The following is a 17,614-nucleotide window of genomic DNA, read 5'->3' as shown; positions in this document are numbered from 1 at the left end:
CTACTGCACGGTCTATCTGGGGAAGGCCAGCTAACACAGGCAGGGTAGCCGACCTGCACAAGCTCAGTTGTGTCTTTTATGCTGGAGAGAACAGTTACTTGTTCTCAGAGATAGCCAGGTCACATGATATTGACATCACACATGTGGGCGTGTATACAAGCTGTAGTGGAAATCTACTCCTATCTGAACTCTCAGCACTGGAGAAACTCTTCAGTTTATAATGTAACAGTTGTATACAGATCAGCCAAAAAGGTATATAGTGGCAGTATTGTAATGTAAAAAGAAGATTTATAAGATGTAGGCTTTGTGGGGGGGTGAATAATTTTCATATTACTGGGTTTAGTAACACTTTAAGTCAACAAGAAAGGAGAAATGTATGTAGTTGTAAACCTGATCAGTAAATTTATTTGGAGCACGGTTCCATATAACATATTATCACTGTAGGCTCTCACCTCCAGCATGTTTCTTTAAATCCTCATAGTCTGTATTCTCTTTATTGTAGGTGTCTTCAGCCTCCTTCATAATAAGAATGTTGTGGGCCAGTTTTTCTTGCTCATTTTCTAGATGTTTAATACAAACTTGAACTTTCTCCTTTAAAAAGTCAACATTAAAAAGATGCAGTTAGACTACGTTTTACGTATTATTTACTAAAACCTGTACTCGGCGAGTATGGTTCCCTCGCTCTCATGTTGATTCATGGTCTTCACTACTTTCTGAATCACTAACCCAGAAAAAATATGCTGCATTCTAATATACTGCTCTAAACACACTCTCAATTTTCTAATCCGTATATGGATTGTAGATCAGTGACCCCCCTCCCTTAACCAGAGGCAACCAGGACAACTATTATTTTCATTAGGGGAATTTTTAGAGGTTATGTATATTTCAGGACTAATAAATAAAAACATACATTTGAGTTAGGCGACTATGAAATATTAAATCTGAAAAACTTGGCATTTTTATTTCAAGCCAGCAGTTGGAGCTCTAGGCTAATTTTCACATGTTTTCGAGGTTCTCCAGACTTACATTTCTAAAAGAAGTTTATTGCTTACAGAGCTCAAAATTAAAATTGAGCTAGTGCAGTGACTTGTGCTACCACTCTTGTGCTTTCTTTAGACTACTCTGTATGAAGTTCTAATCAGAGAGAGGGAGTCTGAAGGAAAGCAGCTTCTGCTGTTCTCTGTTTAGAAAACTCATACTGGTCTGTTAAAGGGGTTGTAAAGGTAAACATTTTTTCCTAAATAGCTTCCTTTACCTTCGTGTAGTCCTCCTTCACGAATTATCGGACTATTTCATTAACAAAATTGAAAATATCCGTGAAATTATTCAGCAAAAGAGAACCTCTACCCACCCCCCTTTAAACCAAAAAGGCAATATTAATACAAATATGCCACAATCAACGAAATTCACACTAAAATCAATCTCCATCGACACTACCAAAAATATCATTGATGCCCTGCGAGACAGTACATCACCTAATGATATCATTTCCGCTAAATTGTTGAAATTGTTGAAAGAATGTGCCGATATTGTGGCACCGGACCTCATAAATCAATCTTTTAACCGCTTAACGACCACCGCATGTATATGTACATCCACAGAATGGCACGTACAGGCAGATGGCCGTACATGTCCCTGCCTTTCCGCGGGTCCGATCGAGACCCCCCCCGGGACATGCGGCGGTCGTAAATCGTCAGGGAGCGATCCGGGATGAGGTTGCGGCTATTCGTTTCTAGCCGCCCCCTCGCGATCGCTCCCCGGAGCTGAAGAACAGGGAGAGCCGTATGTAAACACGGCTTCCCCGTGCTTCACTGCATCGATCGTGTCATCCCTTTTAGAGGGAGACACAATCGATGACATCAGACCTACAGCCACACCCCCCTTCAGTTGTAAACACACACTAGGTGAAACATAACTCCTTCAGCGCCCCCTGTGGTTAACTCCCAAACTGCAACTGTCATTTTCACAAAAAACAATGCAATTTAAATGCATTTTTTGCTGTGAAAATGACAATGGTTCCAAAAATGTGTCAAAATTGTCCGAAGTGTCCGCCATAATGTCGCAGTCACAAAAAAAAAAAAAAATCGCTGATCGCCGCCATTAGTAGTAAAAAAAAAAACAAATAATAAAAATGCAATAAAACTATCCCCTATTTTGGAAACGCTATAAATTTTGCGCAAACCATTCGATAAACGCTTATTGCGATTTTTTTTACCAAAAACAGGTAGAAGAATATGTATCGGCCTAAACTGAGGAAATTTTTTTTTTATATATGTTTTTGGGGGATATTTATTATAGCAAAAAGTAAAAAATATTGCATTTTTTTTAAAATTGTCGCTCTATTTTTGTTTATAGCGCAAAAAATTAAAACCGCAGAGGTGATCAAATACCACCAAAAGAAAGCTCTATTTGTGGGGGAAAAAAGGACGTCAATTTTGTTTGGGAGCCACGTCGCACGACCGCGCAATTGTCTGTTTAAGCGACGCCGTGCCGAAACCTGGCCTGGGCATTTAGCTGCCTAAAGGTCCGGGGCTTAAGTGGTTAAGGAAGGCATGGTGCCGAACTCCCTGAAACAAGGCATAATTAAACCCATTTTAAAAAAACAGGGCTCGACCCCAAAGACCCAAACCATCGTCGACCCATAACAGGCCTAAACATCTTCTCCAAGGAAATGGAGAAAGCAGTAGTGCAACAGCTACAACACCATTTAGACACTCACAAACTACTGGACCCATTTCAATCGGGTTTCCTTCCCGGTCATGGAACAGAAACAGCACTTCTCAAAATATGGGATGATGCTCTTGAAGCTGCAGATGAAGGGGAATCTTGTCTACTGGTACTGTTGGACCTGAGTGCAGCTTTTTATACAGTAGACCACAAATTGCTGCTGACCCGCCTAGCTTAAGTAGCTAGAGTGGCAGACTCGGCTCTACTCTGGTTCTCCTCCTTTTTGGAAAACCGATCACAGATAGTGAAACTAGGTCCTTTCACTTCTGAAAAACGCACAGTGTCATGCAGAGTCCCTCAGGGATCACCCTTGTCGCCCGTACTATTCAATATTTATCTCCGCCCCCTCCTCGAAATCATCAGTAACCAGAATTTACTCTACCATTCCTAGGCGGATGACACCCAACTCTATTTTCGTATTAGCAACAAAAAGGATCATTATCTCGGACTAGAGAAATGCCTTACTCTGATAGAGAACTGGATGACGGACAGTTACCTTAAAGCGGGAGTTCACCCATTTTTAAAAAAAAATTTTTTATCCCCTTAGCTTCCTGCTCGTTCGGTCTAGGGCAGTGGTCTCCAAACTGCGGCCCGAGGGCCAGATGTGGCCCATTGCTAGCCTTTATCCGGCCCTTAGGGCACTATTCCTCCCACTGACACCAACAAGGGGGCACTATTTTTTCCACTTATACCAATGATGGGATACTATTCCTCCTACTAATAGGGGCACTACTTCTCCTTCTACTAACCACCAACCTTTAAGGCCATATTTATTCTCACCGATGCTGGGCCCATGACATTTTCTGCCCCCCACTGGCCACAATCCGGCCCTCCTAAAGTCTAAAGGACAATAAACTGGCCCTTGGTTTGAAAAGTTTGGAGACCCCTGGTCTAGGGGAATCGGCTATTTGTAGTAAAATATGAGCAGTACTTACCCGTTTTCGAGCTGCATCTTCTTCCGTCGCTTTCGGGTATGGGTGCCCCCGCCCATTTTGGGACAAACTATCACCCCTAGCACCAAAGTCAAAAGTCTTGGAGTCACTTTTGACTCCGACATGACAATGGATGCACAAATAAGTTCAGTAGTCAGCGGATCCCACCATCTGTTGCGTCTACTACGTAGACTCACCCCCTTTATCCCAAAAGAAGACATAGCAGTCGTGGTGGGAATGATAATCAACTCCAGACTCGACTATGCAAAACGCCCTTTACCTCGGACTCCCAAAATACCAAATTGCGTGTCTACAAGTCGTCCAGAATACGGCGGCACGACTTTTAACAGGTAAAAAACCATGGGAATCAATCTCTCCCTCCCTTAGGTCCCTTCACTGGCTGCCCATAAAAGATCGAATCACGTTTAAGGCACTCTGCCTGACGCACAAATGTGTACAAAACAGTGCACCCCAATATCTATGCGAAAAATAAAATGTCACAACCCAAATCGCGTCCTCCGATCTACCAACCAAAATCTTCTCCAAATACCCAAGGCCCGATACAAGTCCAAAGGAGAACGAAGATTCGTAGTCCAAGGACCTCGACTATGGAACGCTTTACCAACCAGCATCCGAATGGAAGGGAATCACCAGGCCTTCGGGAAAAAAACTCAAAACCCATCTATTCTGAAGGCAAAAAAATTGTAGGAAATGGATACCAAGCGCCTTGAGGCAATTCAGTTTGCATATGTAGCGCTATACAAGTTTCTTACTCACTTACCTCATCCTTTGATTTTGCTTTTAAATGTCCTTATTTCTTCTGAGAAATCCTCACTTCCTGTTCTTCTATCTGTAACTCCACACAGTAATGCAAGGCTTTCTCCCTGGTGTGAAGTGTCGTGCTCGCCCCCTCCCTTGGACTACAGGAGAGTCAAGACGCCCACTAACACACAGCTCCTTTCTCTATCTGCAGCATAGAGAGCCTCCTGACTCTCCTGTAGTCCAAGGGAGGGGGCGAGCATGACACTCCACACCAGAGAGAAAGCCTTGCATTACTGTGTGGAGTTACAGACAGAAGAACAGGAAGTGAGGATTTTTCAGAAGAAATAAGGACATTTAAAAGCAAAATCGAAGGATGAGGTAAGTGAAGAAGGACTGCACTAAAGGTAAAGGAAGCCATTTAGGAAAACATTTATTTCCCTTTACAACCCCTGCTAAAAGGTCCGAAATGACTTTATCCAAATAAAAGTCAGGAGGACAATCCAAAACATGTTTTGGGGGTCCAAGACTGACCCCTTCATCAGGGCTGGGAATGAAAACTATGTAAATGGACTAGAGTTGAGTTGGACCTTTAATGGGATCGGTCAAATCAGTCTCCTCTGCATATCCGATCCTCCAGGCACACATGTATCACATATATCTCAAGAATGACTGACCAAAACTACAAATAACTTATCAGGTACAACAGTAAAAATGTATGTAGCGGGTTGTTGCTACTAGTTACTAACATCCACCATATCTCCCTGCTGCCAGACCTTCATATATCACTCTCAGAGACAATGAACAGCCTTTTGCCATTTGTTTTGTTTTTGTTTTTTTGGGGGATATAACTTGGTAGGGGAGATGGGATGCCCATAGAACAGATCACTTTGCCATCATGTTTACAGAATTGGTTAAATGAATTGAGCTTTTGAAGAACTAATAGACTCTAATAATCACAGTCACTTCTCCTGCATAACTCCTGCAGACATTTGCTCCTCCTCAGCATCAACTCCTGCAGACTGTTACTCTCAGGACACCCAGCTCCCCTGGCATGCCTCTTCCAGATATCCACTGTGCCTCACTCACCGACAGTCTCCTGCCCTGAGTCCATGGTGAAGAACTTAACCGTACATGCGTTCCAATCACTTCTCCAGCCCCTCTGTTCCAGGACACCTCTGCCATGACCGTTTAAGGACGAGGCTCCCTCCCAGCTCCCAGGCTCCTCCGCTGAGGCGTGCACCCCCCCTGGGCCTCCGGCTGTGATCTAGCACTCCATTCGTCACGTCTCCCAGCCGACAACTCCCCTCCAGTGGCCTGAACCGGAGCTTATGAAGGAGGCCCGCCCCCTGCCAATTCCAGTTGGGGATTGGTCAGGGCTCCTCACACGAGTTCCCTATCACTCCAGCTCCGGGCCCTGCCCCTCTTCCAGGACATTTTCCCTGAAAGCAGGGGAAGCGCCCAAGAAGTGAAGGACAGGTGGTCACACCCACTGCTACACTAACCACTCCCTGCCCCAGATCAAAAACAAACAGGCCTAACATGCAGCATAGGCCTGCCTACATTTACCTGCCTGGCAGCTACCACACAAAAATCCTCACTTCTAGCACCTACCTATGGTAGAGGGTGCTGCTACATGTATATTTATCAATCATGTATTTAGCTGTTTGCTTGGCATTTCACTTCAAGATTTTTAACCAGTGGTCTGTGACTTCATTTCCATCTCTGATCTCACCTCCAGTGTCTTTATCTGTTTCTTGAGATTCTGTTCTTCTGTTAAATATTCTTTATTTGCATTATCCAGTTTTTCACTTATACTGTAGATCTCTTTTTCCCATTTCTCAATTTCCCCCTCAAGACGTTTGCCCTAGATACAGAAACATTATGAATTATTACACGGGTTCAGTATCTATGCATCAAGTCACCATCATCTTGCATTATACTTAAAATCATACTGGTTCTCTGTTACATACACACATGTCTATGCGAATCTTCTGTAATTATTCAAACTGCCTTGGGCCTCACTTTGATTAAAATGAATTTAGTCAAGAGATCTTAGGAGTTCATTCTGAGGTTTTTCTTATATGGTATGAAAAAAAATCTGTACATGTAAAATTAACTATGCGTGTGTGGGTATGGACTATCGGCAAGCCCTTCTTTACTGCAACATGATGGTTTTGTTTTACTGCTCCAACACAAAAAAGCATTTGCATCGTAGCCTTATGCCGCGTACACACGGTCGTTTTTCGGCATGAAAAAAAAACAATGTTTTGAAAAACGTCATTTAAAATGATCGTGTGTGGGCTTCACATCGTTTTTCGGCTTCTGAAAAACAACAAAAAAAAATTCGAACATGCTGCATTTTTTAACGTCGTTTTTTAAAATGTCGTTTTTCGGGTTGTAAAAAATTATCGTGTGTGGGCTAAAACGACGTTTTAAACCCGCGCATGCCCAGAAGCGAGTTATGAGACGGGAGTGCTCGTTCAGGTAAAACTACCATTCATAATGGAGTAAGCACATTCATCACACTGTAACAGACAAAAAAGCGTGAATCTTCTTTTACTAACAAGTAATCAGCTAAAAGCAGCCCAAAGGTGAATAGAACTTCCCCTTTAGGGTACCGTCGTACGTGTTGTACGTCACCGCGCTTTGTTCATCATTTTTCAAAAACGATGGTGTGTGGGCAACATCGTTTTTAATGATGAAGTTGGAAAAACGTTGTTTTTTTCATGCCGAAAACGACCGTGTGTACGCAGCATAAGACACATTAAAATGCATGTGTTACAACACACTAATCTGAATTGCCACCAAAACACATATCCGTTTAAAACCTGTTATAGAGTGAATATGCCTCAAAGTAAATTTCCTTTGGCCTCACCTCTGAAGTCAAATACATTTGCTTATTTTGTCCTGCTGTTATTCTTTGTTTTAATTCTTTCAATATAGCTTTCTCAGACAATTTCCACAGCTCCATCTCTTTTGTCACTTCATCTTTTTTAATCTGAATTGCCATTCTGGGTTGAAGAATAAAAGAAAACACATTCTGTAATTCTTCTACTTTGAAAGAAAAGCATTACAATGAAATATCATTTTTTTTTGTTTTATTGATTTAGATTATAATAAATAGTATGTAATAATATAGATAACCTCCATCTGTTCCTATTCTGGTAGGACAGTTTTGATCTCGGGCATACAGGCAGTCGGCGCTTAAAGTGGAAGTTCATCCAAATTTGAAAAAAGGCAAAACCTCCTCTTACCCCCATTCAGCCCCGTAGACGCGATCAGAAAATCGGAAGAAAAATACCACTTTCTAAGCGATCGTATGATAATCAGTTGATCTGATATTATCCAATTTTTTTCCGTACAATGCCAGATCGTATGATTTTCCTTTAATCAGTACAGTTGACATTCAAAAATGCAATACAAACACATTCAAGTGAAGTAGCGCGATTTCGAAGTAGCAAGGTCAGCGTGATTTCAGGTGCTACTTGATAGACATCTGTGTGGATTCATGCACAGATATCTATTCAAGTGGCACCTGAAATCGGCAAACGTAGTGTAGGAACTACTTTTGCAAATCAGTGTGGCGCCGCAAAATTGGTGTCGCACCAATTGGAATGGCGTCATTGCCTCCTATAGGCTGCGACTTGTCATGCGACCTCTCAAATCGCATGACAAATCACTCCAATGTGAACCTAGGCTCAATCGGAGATTAGCATGCAAAAAAAAAAAAAAAAACGTTGATCATTCGTCCGATAATCTCATCGTGTGTACTAGACATGAGTCTACTCTAGCTAACCCTGTAAAGAAAAGATCTGTATACTTATCTATTCTGAAGCCCCTCTGGTCACATGATTTCTCCAGTGGCGGCTTCTGTGAAAAGGAGAAAATCGCTGACAACCGCTTTAAATGCCTGGGAGATGACGTCACCCATAAGCCTACTATGTGGCATCCCCTGTCAGCTGTCCCTCCCCTACACTGAATCCGTCGCTGATAGCTGATCATGGGACCTTAATGGCATCAGAATAGGCAAGTATACAGATCTTTTCTTTACATGGTTATATAGAATAGGCTTAGAATGGGGGTGGGAGTAGATTTAGCCTTAAAGGGGTTGTAAACCCTCATGTCTTTCCCCTTGATGCATCCTATGCATTAAGGTGAAAAAAAATCTGACCGTTACCGGCCCCCCATGCCCCCCGTTTTACTTACCTGAGCCCTGGAAAGTCCAGCGTCAAGAACGCGCTGGATCTTTGCCTGGGGTTCTCGGCTCTTCATTGGATAGATTGATAGCAGCGCAGCCATTGGCTCCCGTTGGCTCCCGTTGCTGTCAGTCAAATCCAATGACATGGGGCGTGGACGCCGAATGCAGGACTAGGGAGCACCCCCACAAGGTAACTCCCTTAGGAGAGCGCTTACCATAGGGGGTTATCTGAAGCGGGGAGGAGCCAAGAGAGCCGCTGAGGGACCCCAGAAAATGGCATTTCGGGGCCACTCTGTGCAAAACAAGCTGCACAGTGGAGGTAAGTATGACATGTTTGTTATTTAAAAAAAAAAAAAAACTGAACCTATAGCTTTAGTTAGCTTTTAGCTGAACTTCCATTTTAAGCTAACCACATGTTACTATTGGGTTGTACAATCTCTGATCTATAGCGTTCAGAGAGGCAGTGCTTAAAGAGCCTCTGGCACCAAACCATTTATTTTATTAAAAATCTTCCTGTAGGATTATTGTGCATTTATCATATTATATGCATGCTGTTTATTACCAGTAAAAGCCTCCCTTGTGTAAACACCCACAAACCCAGAGACTGCTGCTTGGTGCTGCCAGCCCTGGCAGATTTAGAGCTGTCACCCAAGTGACACTCCATATTATTCCATTGCGCTTCTGCCCTGACACATACATAACAGATTATGTAGAAAGGTGAAGGGAGAGATGGAAGAGCTGGGCCAGCATAGACAGTAATTAGACACTCCCAGGAGAGGAGAGGGCTATAATGTGCTGTGCTAGGGCCGAGGCACCTAATTTTACCACAAAAAAACTGTGAAAACATATTGACTCGAGTATAAGCCTAGGGTGTCCATCTGCATGCCTCACTGTGCCCATGACTAGACTGACGGTTAACATGGGAGTCTATGGAAGGGGTACCCGGCTTTGAAAAAAAATAAATAAAAAATAATCGGTGCTCACCAGCCATAGGTCCCCCAGACAACAAACTTTGCACACTTGTAGAGGAGAAATGGGGCTACATGTGTGCCAAGTTTCGGGTCCAGGGGACCTACGACCGGCCGGTACCAGGTCCCCAAATTCACCAGAAAAATTACTGTTTAACATTGGAGTATATAGAAGGGGAGCCTGGCTTTGAAAAAATCGGTGCTCCCCAGCCGTAGGTCCCCCGGACAACAAACTTTGTACACTTGTAGAGGAGGAGTGGGGCTACATGTGTGCAGTTTGGGGTCCAGGGGACCTACGGCCGGCCAGTACCGGGCCTCCAAAGTCCGGGAGATCAGGCGCAAAAAGGTGACTAGAGTATAAGCCGAGGGGGGCATTTTCAGCACAAAAAATGTGCTAAAAAAACTTGGCTTATACTCCAGTATTTACGGTACTCTTCCTAGAGTAGTCAAATTTTCTAGCAAATTCAAAAGCACATTGCAAGTGAAAATAATTATTTCTTATGGAAAGGAATAAGCATTTAAAATATTAGATTTTTCTGTGCTTTTATTTGCATTTTTTTTAATTTGGTGTTTGAGCGTAAAAATCAAAGCACCACAAACAAAGTTTAGTCCAAAATGTGTTTTTTTCCAAACATATAGCAGATGCAACAATCGTAAAAGGTTAACCACTGATCTAAGAGAACTAAAAATAAAATTCTAATTTCAGACCTTTTCTGTCGTTCATTTGTCAGATCTTCCTTAACTTCATCTACTTGTGCAGCAAGGTGTTCTGTAGTGACTCTGAAAATAAATTCATGTCAATGTAAAAAAGGAAACAATGTTCTCATTACACATGATGCTATTGTACTCTATAGTACAGCAGCTTACCGCATACTCTCTACCAGCTCTTCTGACTTCAAATCCATTTCTGTCAGCTCCCAGCTTAGTTTTCCTAATAGTTCCTGCTTCTCATTGAGAAGATCTCTGGATTTTTCCAGCCTTAGGGAAATAAAAATAGGAATAGTAATGATATGCTGGCTTACCATGCTAAGGGGTGCAAATCCCAGATAAAACCTGGTTAAAACTTGCAAAATATACAAAAAATCCCATGCCGAAAAAGAGTGAGGTACGGTGATCGTAAACCTTATTTTTTTTTACATTAAATAGTAAACATGTTGTACGTACCTGCTTTGTGCAATGGTACTGCACAGAGTGGTCCCTGCTCTATTCTCTTCTGGAGTCCCCGACAGCGCTCTTGGCTTTTCCTCTTCTCCATGTCTCGCCATTGCTTGCCGGTTGCTGAGGGGCCACTCATGCAGGCACGCTCCTAAGCTGGGCTGTGTGCGTCCATAGACACATACAGTGCAGCCTGGCCCCATCCCCGCTACCTTCTCACAGGATTTGACTGACAACAGTGGAAGCAAATGGATCCCACATCTGTCTGAGTTTTCTGTGAGAAGAGGAAGTCAACAGAGAACAGTTGCAGCCAGGCACATCAATGGATCGTGAGAGACGCAGGCACGTGTTTAGGGTAGGGGTTTCAAGCTGACTGCCCTCCCCAGCTGTTTCGAAACTACAAGTCCCATCGGGCCTCTGCCTGTGAAAGTCATGCTTGTAACTGTCAGCCCTGCAATGCCTTATGGGACTTGTAGTTTCGCAACAGCTGGAGAGCCGCCAGTTTGAGATCCCTGGTTTAGGGATTGCTTGGGGGGGGAGGCAAAAGCATTGGAAGGTTTTTTTACCTTAAAGTGGTAGTAAACTTTGCACTACCACTTGTACCTACAGGTAAGCCTATAATAAGGCTTACCTGTTGGTACTGTAAATATCTCCTAAACGTGCATAGTTTAGGAGATATTCAGAGTGCATGCAGCCAATGACATCACTGGCGCGTGCTCTCTGAAGGTCCGGCTTACAGTGCCTGATCTTTAGAGCCCATGCAGAAAAAACGGCTCCCACGCACATGTGCGAGAGTGATGTCATCAGGGCTCCAGCCAATCACATAGCTGGAGCTTGCGAATCCGTTGGGCAGACAGGCCGAACATGTCATCCCTTTCAGAGGTGACTTTACAGCCCCGGGGGGGCTATGTTCCAAGATGAATATTTCATAATGTGCTAGTATGCTTTGCAGTTTTTTTGTTTTTTTTAACATTAGCGGATTGCAACTGATTTAATGCAGAAAATGCATTAAAGCTGTTATAAACCTGCATGAATTTATTTTTATTTTTATTCTCCTGTAAGGCAAAAGTCATAATGAGCTAATATGCACCGCATATTAGCTCATTATGAAATACTTACCTCGGAACGAGGTGTGTAGCACTTACCTGGTCCACGCCGAGCGAGATTTCATCTTGCCTCGGCGTGTCTTCCGGGTATCGCCGCTCCAGCACGGTGATTGGCTGTAACGGCGATGACGTCACTCCCGCGCGTGCGCGCGGGAGATTTAAAACTCGGCAAGGTCCGGCGGCTGCCGGTCCTTTCGCCGTAGATCCCCCTGCGCATGCGCCGCAGCGCATTGCGAAGGGAATATCTCCTAAACCGTGCAGGTTTAGGAGATATTCTCCTTACCTACAGGTAAGCCTTGTCATAGGCTTACCTGTAGGTAAAAGTAAAAAAAGTGGGTTTTCAACCACTTTAAGTTAAAGAGAAATGCAGAGAAATAGTTACAGAATGAGCAGCAATCCTTACTGCAGTGCTGTGTCTTTCTTCATAGCATGTTGTCGGTCTTCTTCCTCGGATGCAGTCTGGTATTCCAGCTTCAAAGCTTTGTGCCGCTCTTCTATAGACTGATGCAGTATTTCTGCTGTATTCATTTCCTCATCCAGCTTATAGAAAATAAAACATAACAGGGTTTAAAGAACTCTGATAAGCATCATTAACATGTAATGTAGATTGATCACATACCCTGATGAAATTCTAAATCTCTTACCTGTTTAAAAAATAAATTCTACTCCCTCCCGGATCCAATGATTTGGGCCTGTGAGGGTGTTAAGGTATTAGAGGATATCACTAGGGAGGGTGATCTAATTTCTTTTGATCAATTAAAATCAGGGCTGTGGAGTCGGTAGATAAATGTTCCGACTCCGACTCCTCAGTTTTATGTACTTCCGACTCCGACTCCTCGACTCCGACTCCTCTGTATTAATATGCGAATGTATTTTATACATTCCTTGAGGGAAAGAAACGCAACCTACCACCAGTGTCATCTTAAGAGCATTATAGGCCCCCGGGCAATACAGTGCACTGGGGCCCTGTCTACACAATTACGCATGAGAATTTACTGACAAAAATCATAACATTTACTGGCAGAACCACATTTTTTACTGCCACTGCAAAAAAAAGTACCTACAATTACAGTTTTCAGTGCCCAACAATGCAAATGTCAGTATTTAATCTATAAACATATAGCTAGTGCTATTAGAAATGTGTTTAAGTTAAACAAAAGTAAAAAAAAAAAAATGTCTTCATTGACCTGAAGGTCAGGTTACTATAACCCAGCCAGCACAGAGTTTCCTCTTACATCAGAGTCTGCAGGATTCCCCCTTACAGTGAAAGGGAACTCTTATGTAAAGGGGAACGCTGCAGATCATGATCTAAGGGGGGAACTCCGATGTGGAGGGGGGCTCTGGTGACCAGAGACAACCTTATATCAGAGTCCACTGCTTTCTCTTTCCCACTTACATCAGGGTCCGCAGACTGAGTTCCCCCTTGCATTGTAAGGGGGAATCCTGCAGACTCTGATGTGGGGGGTACTCTGGTGACCAGAGACCACCTTCCTTAGATTAAATACACGAAGGTAAGGGGGGTCACTAATATAGGAGGGGGAACCTTTATATCAGTGCCCCCTTACATTTTTGCATTCACTCCCCCCTTACATCAGCAACCCCCCGCACTCGTGGAGGACCGGATCTTCTCTGTGATTTCCGCGAACTGGGCATGGGCAGTTCTAACCCGTCACTCTCCATAATTTTTTACTGGGGTTGCTGGGCAGCCGGTGGGGCCCCCCAGGCAAGCGGGGCCCCCGGGCAACTGCCCAGCATGCCCAATGGAAAAGATGGCCCTGCCTACCACAGGACTACTGGCTGGGAAGCCAACAGTCTACTGTATTGCACAGTTTAAGCAAAAGACAAACACAATGAAAACAATCAAGTGGCTGGATAGTAGCAGCAGGCATAAACATCAGGAACAGGATCTTTACCAGTTCAAAAATACAAACCACATTATTTGGTTGTTTTAGAACAAAAACAAAGCTTATCTATAATGAACCAAAAACAAAATCTGTAAAACCTAGAAATGGTTTATATTAATCTTGAAATGTAGTTATAGGCTTAGCAAATGCAAATCAATTCAATGTAGAGTTCTAAGGAAGAGAATTGCCTCTGCCAGATCCTCTTTCATAGAGGCTCTTAAGTCAGACTTTATTATTTTTAGGGCTGAAAATAATCTTTCGACACTGACTTGGGTGGGTGGCATTGCAGTAACTATTCTGGCCACATCACTAACGATCTCTGGATAAACAAGGATGGCTTCTTCAACAGTAAGTTTTGATGAGCGATCATACTTTTCAACTTCTTTTAGTGCTTTATAAAACTCCTGTTGGAATTTTTTTTTTAATTCCAATCTAAATTTAGTAGGAGTCGGAGTCGGTGCATTGTTTGCCGACTCCGACTCCAGGTACACAAAATTTCCCCCGACTCCGACTCCGACTCCACAGCCCTGATTAAAATCCAGACATGACTTGCCAAATTCATTTTTCTTTCGCTACCTGCAGCTGTGCCATGCCTTTCAGGCGCAGTTCGGTGAGCGTAGGGTTGAGTCCCTTCTTTCGGCACTGGAGACTCTTTTGAAGGATGAGGATTTGGACTCTATCAACTGTTTACAAGTCCTTATTTAAAAGGCACCTCTTGGGGTTTCTAGATGTAAGGAGAGGTGGGAGAGGGAAATTCCAGACATTCAAGGGGAGGACTAGGAGGATATGTGGGATCGCCCCTTCAAACACCTGGTCTTTGCTAGGGACCATTTAATACAGTTGAAATTTCTACATCGCATCTACTACACCCCTGCCAGGCTGTCTCGTGTATATATATATAAATCTGCTAATGGTCAATGTTGGAGGTGCACGCATTCCACCGCAGACTCAGAACATATTTTCTGGACATGCCCACGAGTTCAGATTTTTTGGTCTGGGGTGGTGGAGTGCTTGTTAGAGGTGCTTAGTATTCCGGTCCCTTTGTCTGCTAGGGTTTGCCTCATTGGGTTGGTGGAGGAGGTAGTTCCCTCCCTGGCACATCGTACTTTGCTGAATATTGGGTTATTCTATGGCAGAAAGGCTATCCTGTTGAAATGGAAAAATTTCAAATATTCCCACGTTATCATTCTGGAAGGGGCTGGTCAATTCTGTAATACATCTTTATAAGACCACTTACAGGGCAAGGGGATGTGACAAAAAGTTTACACGGGTTTGGCGGGCCTGGCTGGACTCACTGTCTACGGTGGGCTGAGGTTGCTAATTTAATATATATAACTCTTGTCCCCTCCTGGGGTTTTAGGTGAATGAGGGCATACTATTGAGGATTGAATGTAGCTGGTATGGGAGGACAGATTAGAATTATAATTCATGTATTGTATATGGTGCTTATGTATGTGATTATCCGGACAAGGTGGTTGGTCGGGTTAAGGGGGTGGGGGGAGGGGGTGGGGAATTTAGGTTGAACTATGTTATTTTTATTTTTGGGTTGGGCCCTGCGTGGCCACTGTCGGGGTAGGTGTGTTGCCTACCTGGTGGTATGTGAAGTGCTGAGTTGTCATGTACGAAAACTCAATAAAAAAAATAAAAATTTAGGTTCCCAAGTCGGACAAATGGGAAAGAGAAAAAATACCAGGACCTGTGCTTGGCCACCATTCCATCTCAGCATGTCATAGCTGAGCCAAAGAAAAAAGCCAATTATACTATCATGGTGTTAGATGAGCTTCCCTTCCCCTTCTCTATGTAATCTGTACTCAGACAACATGGTGGAGAGGAAGGATATAGACTCAAAATTGTAACAAACATCAAACACTGGTTTGTATAATCATGCAAAAAGAGGTGACAAAGTGATACATGGATTATGATTTGTGGCCTTTTTTTTTTACCAAAACAACAGAAGAGCTTCTCAGCGAAGTTACACCACTGATAGTAGGAGGCATTTCTTGCGCTTGGTCTTGCAGCAGATTACATGTAAAGGCACGTGGCCAAGCGCCCTCTCCAGAGTAAAGGGTGTAAAGTAAATGTTGACCCCTGTCCTGCGCCACTAAGTGTATCTGCAGCTACCAAATGTATAACCTACCTCTCGCATACTCAAAAAGATATATCCAAAAAGTTATTTTTTTAAATACTTACAGATATGCCACACTATTATGCCCTGTACACACGAACGGAATTACTGTCGGAAAAAAGTTGGATGGTTTTTCGGACGGAATTCCGCCCAAGCTCGGCTTGCATGCACACGGTCACACAAAAGTTCTCTGAAGTTTCGAGCGTTAAGAACGTGGTGACGAGGCGAGAAAAAGAAGTTCAATGCTTTTGAGAATGCGTCGAATTGTTTCCGAGCATGGGTGTATTTTTTCCCGTCAGAATTGCATACAGATTTTCCGATAGGAATTTTTTCTGTCGGAAAAGTTGAGAACCTGCCCTCAGACTTTTGCTGGCGGAATTTCCGATGAAAAGCTCACATCAGACTTCAACTCAACGTGGTACCGAACACTGTCTTTGTCCTCCTTCCCCCTGGAAAAATCTCTCTACATGGAAGACCAAACCAATCTCACCACTACATTCTAGTAGGGGAAACAACCTTTTGCATTTCCATATACGAAAAAGCTCAAATTTATTAGCAGGCTGACAAGTTCACGCAATTAAAATGCATACCCCATCGGCAGTATGCTCCAGATAAGCTGCATTGTATAGGTTTCATGCTCCCGCGCTTAGTGCTATAGGTGTGGTGACCCTCTTGCTGCAATATACAATGCAATCTGGACTTGTCTCCATATCACCAGCTTTTGGGACACTCTACTATTCATGATGGAAACTCACCTTTGGGTTTACTGGCCCTCAAACATCAGAAGTCCGTCTATTAGATATTCTCAATGACTTTTTAACATGAACTAAAAACCACATTATGGGGCAGATCCACAAAAGAATTACGCCGGCGTATCTATTGATACGCCGCGTAATTTTAAAGTTCCTGCGTCGTATCTTTGTTTTGCATCTACAAAACAAGATACGACTGCATCTGGGATCGATCCGACAGGCGTACGTCTTAGTACGCCGTTGGATCTTAGGTGCATTTTTTTTTACGCCGGCCGCCAGGCGGCGCTTCCGTCGAATTCCGCGTCGAGTATGCAAATTAGCTAGTTACGGCGATCCATGAACTTACGTCCGGCGAATTTTTTTACGTCGTTTGCGTTTGGCTTTTTCCGGCGTATAGTTACCCCTGCTATTATGAGGCGTACTCAATGTTAAGTATGGCTGTCGTTCCCGCGTCGAATTTTGAATTTTTTACGTTGTTTGCGTAAGTCGTTCGCGAATAGGGATTTGCGTAGAATGACGTCACTGTCATAAACTTAGGCTTCTTCCGGTTTAATTTCGAGCATGCGCACTGGGATACCCCCACGGACGGCGCATGCGCCGTTAAAAAAACGTTGTTTACGTCGGGTCACGACGTATTTACATAAAACACGCCCCCATCACATTCATTTGAATTCCGCGCCCTTACGCCGCCAACGATACACTATGCCGCCGTAACTTACAGCAAGAATTCTTTGAGGATTCGAAAAAGAATAAGTAAGTTACGGCGGCGTAGTGTATCTTAGATACGCTACGCCCGGCGGGAATAATGCGCCGAAGTATGTGAATCTGCCCCTATGTTTTGTTTATGACTTGTCCAAGCTAGGAAGGCTATACTATTCAAATGGAAAAGTCTTACCCCCTCCAACACTATCACAAGTATCCCGCCTAAATAATGATGATCTCTCTAGATTTAAAATAATCCATACTGGCAGAGCACTCTCCTATA

The 17,614-nt window shown here is 43.4% G+C and overlaps 1 protein-coding gene across 2 annotated transcripts in view; it reads right to left on the bottom strand.

Annotated features, from left to right (window-relative positions):
- The window catches only part of LOC120921123 (COP1-interactive protein 1-like), a 66,312-nt gene that overhangs the window by 17,316 nt on the left and 31,382 nt on the right, over positions 1–17,614 (bottom strand). For both annotated transcript variants that reach the window (XM_040333790.1, XM_040333789.1), the window contains exons 9-14: positions 12,252–12,388; positions 10,455–10,565; positions 10,296–10,367; positions 7,297–7,432; positions 6,154–6,285; positions 453–591 (exon numbers count right to left, since the gene is read on the bottom strand). In XM_040333790.1, the coding sequence (XP_040189724.1) occupies positions 453–591; positions 6,154–6,285; positions 7,297–7,432; positions 10,296–10,367; positions 10,455–10,565; positions 12,252–12,388 (727 nt within the window). The remainder of the gene's footprint in view (positions 1–452; positions 592–6,153; positions 6,286–7,296; positions 7,433–10,295; positions 10,368–10,454; positions 10,566–12,251; positions 12,389–17,614) is intronic.

This window comes from Rana temporaria, chromosome 13, assembly GCF_905171775.1.
Source record: "Rana temporaria chromosome 13, aRanTem1.1, whole genome shotgun sequence".
In the NCBI taxonomy this organism is placed as follows: domain Eukaryota; kingdom Metazoa; phylum Chordata; class Amphibia; order Anura; family Ranidae; genus Rana; species Rana temporaria.
The sequence above is the reverse complement of the archived record's forward strand: the minus strand, read 5'-3'. Positions and strand labels throughout refer to the sequence as shown.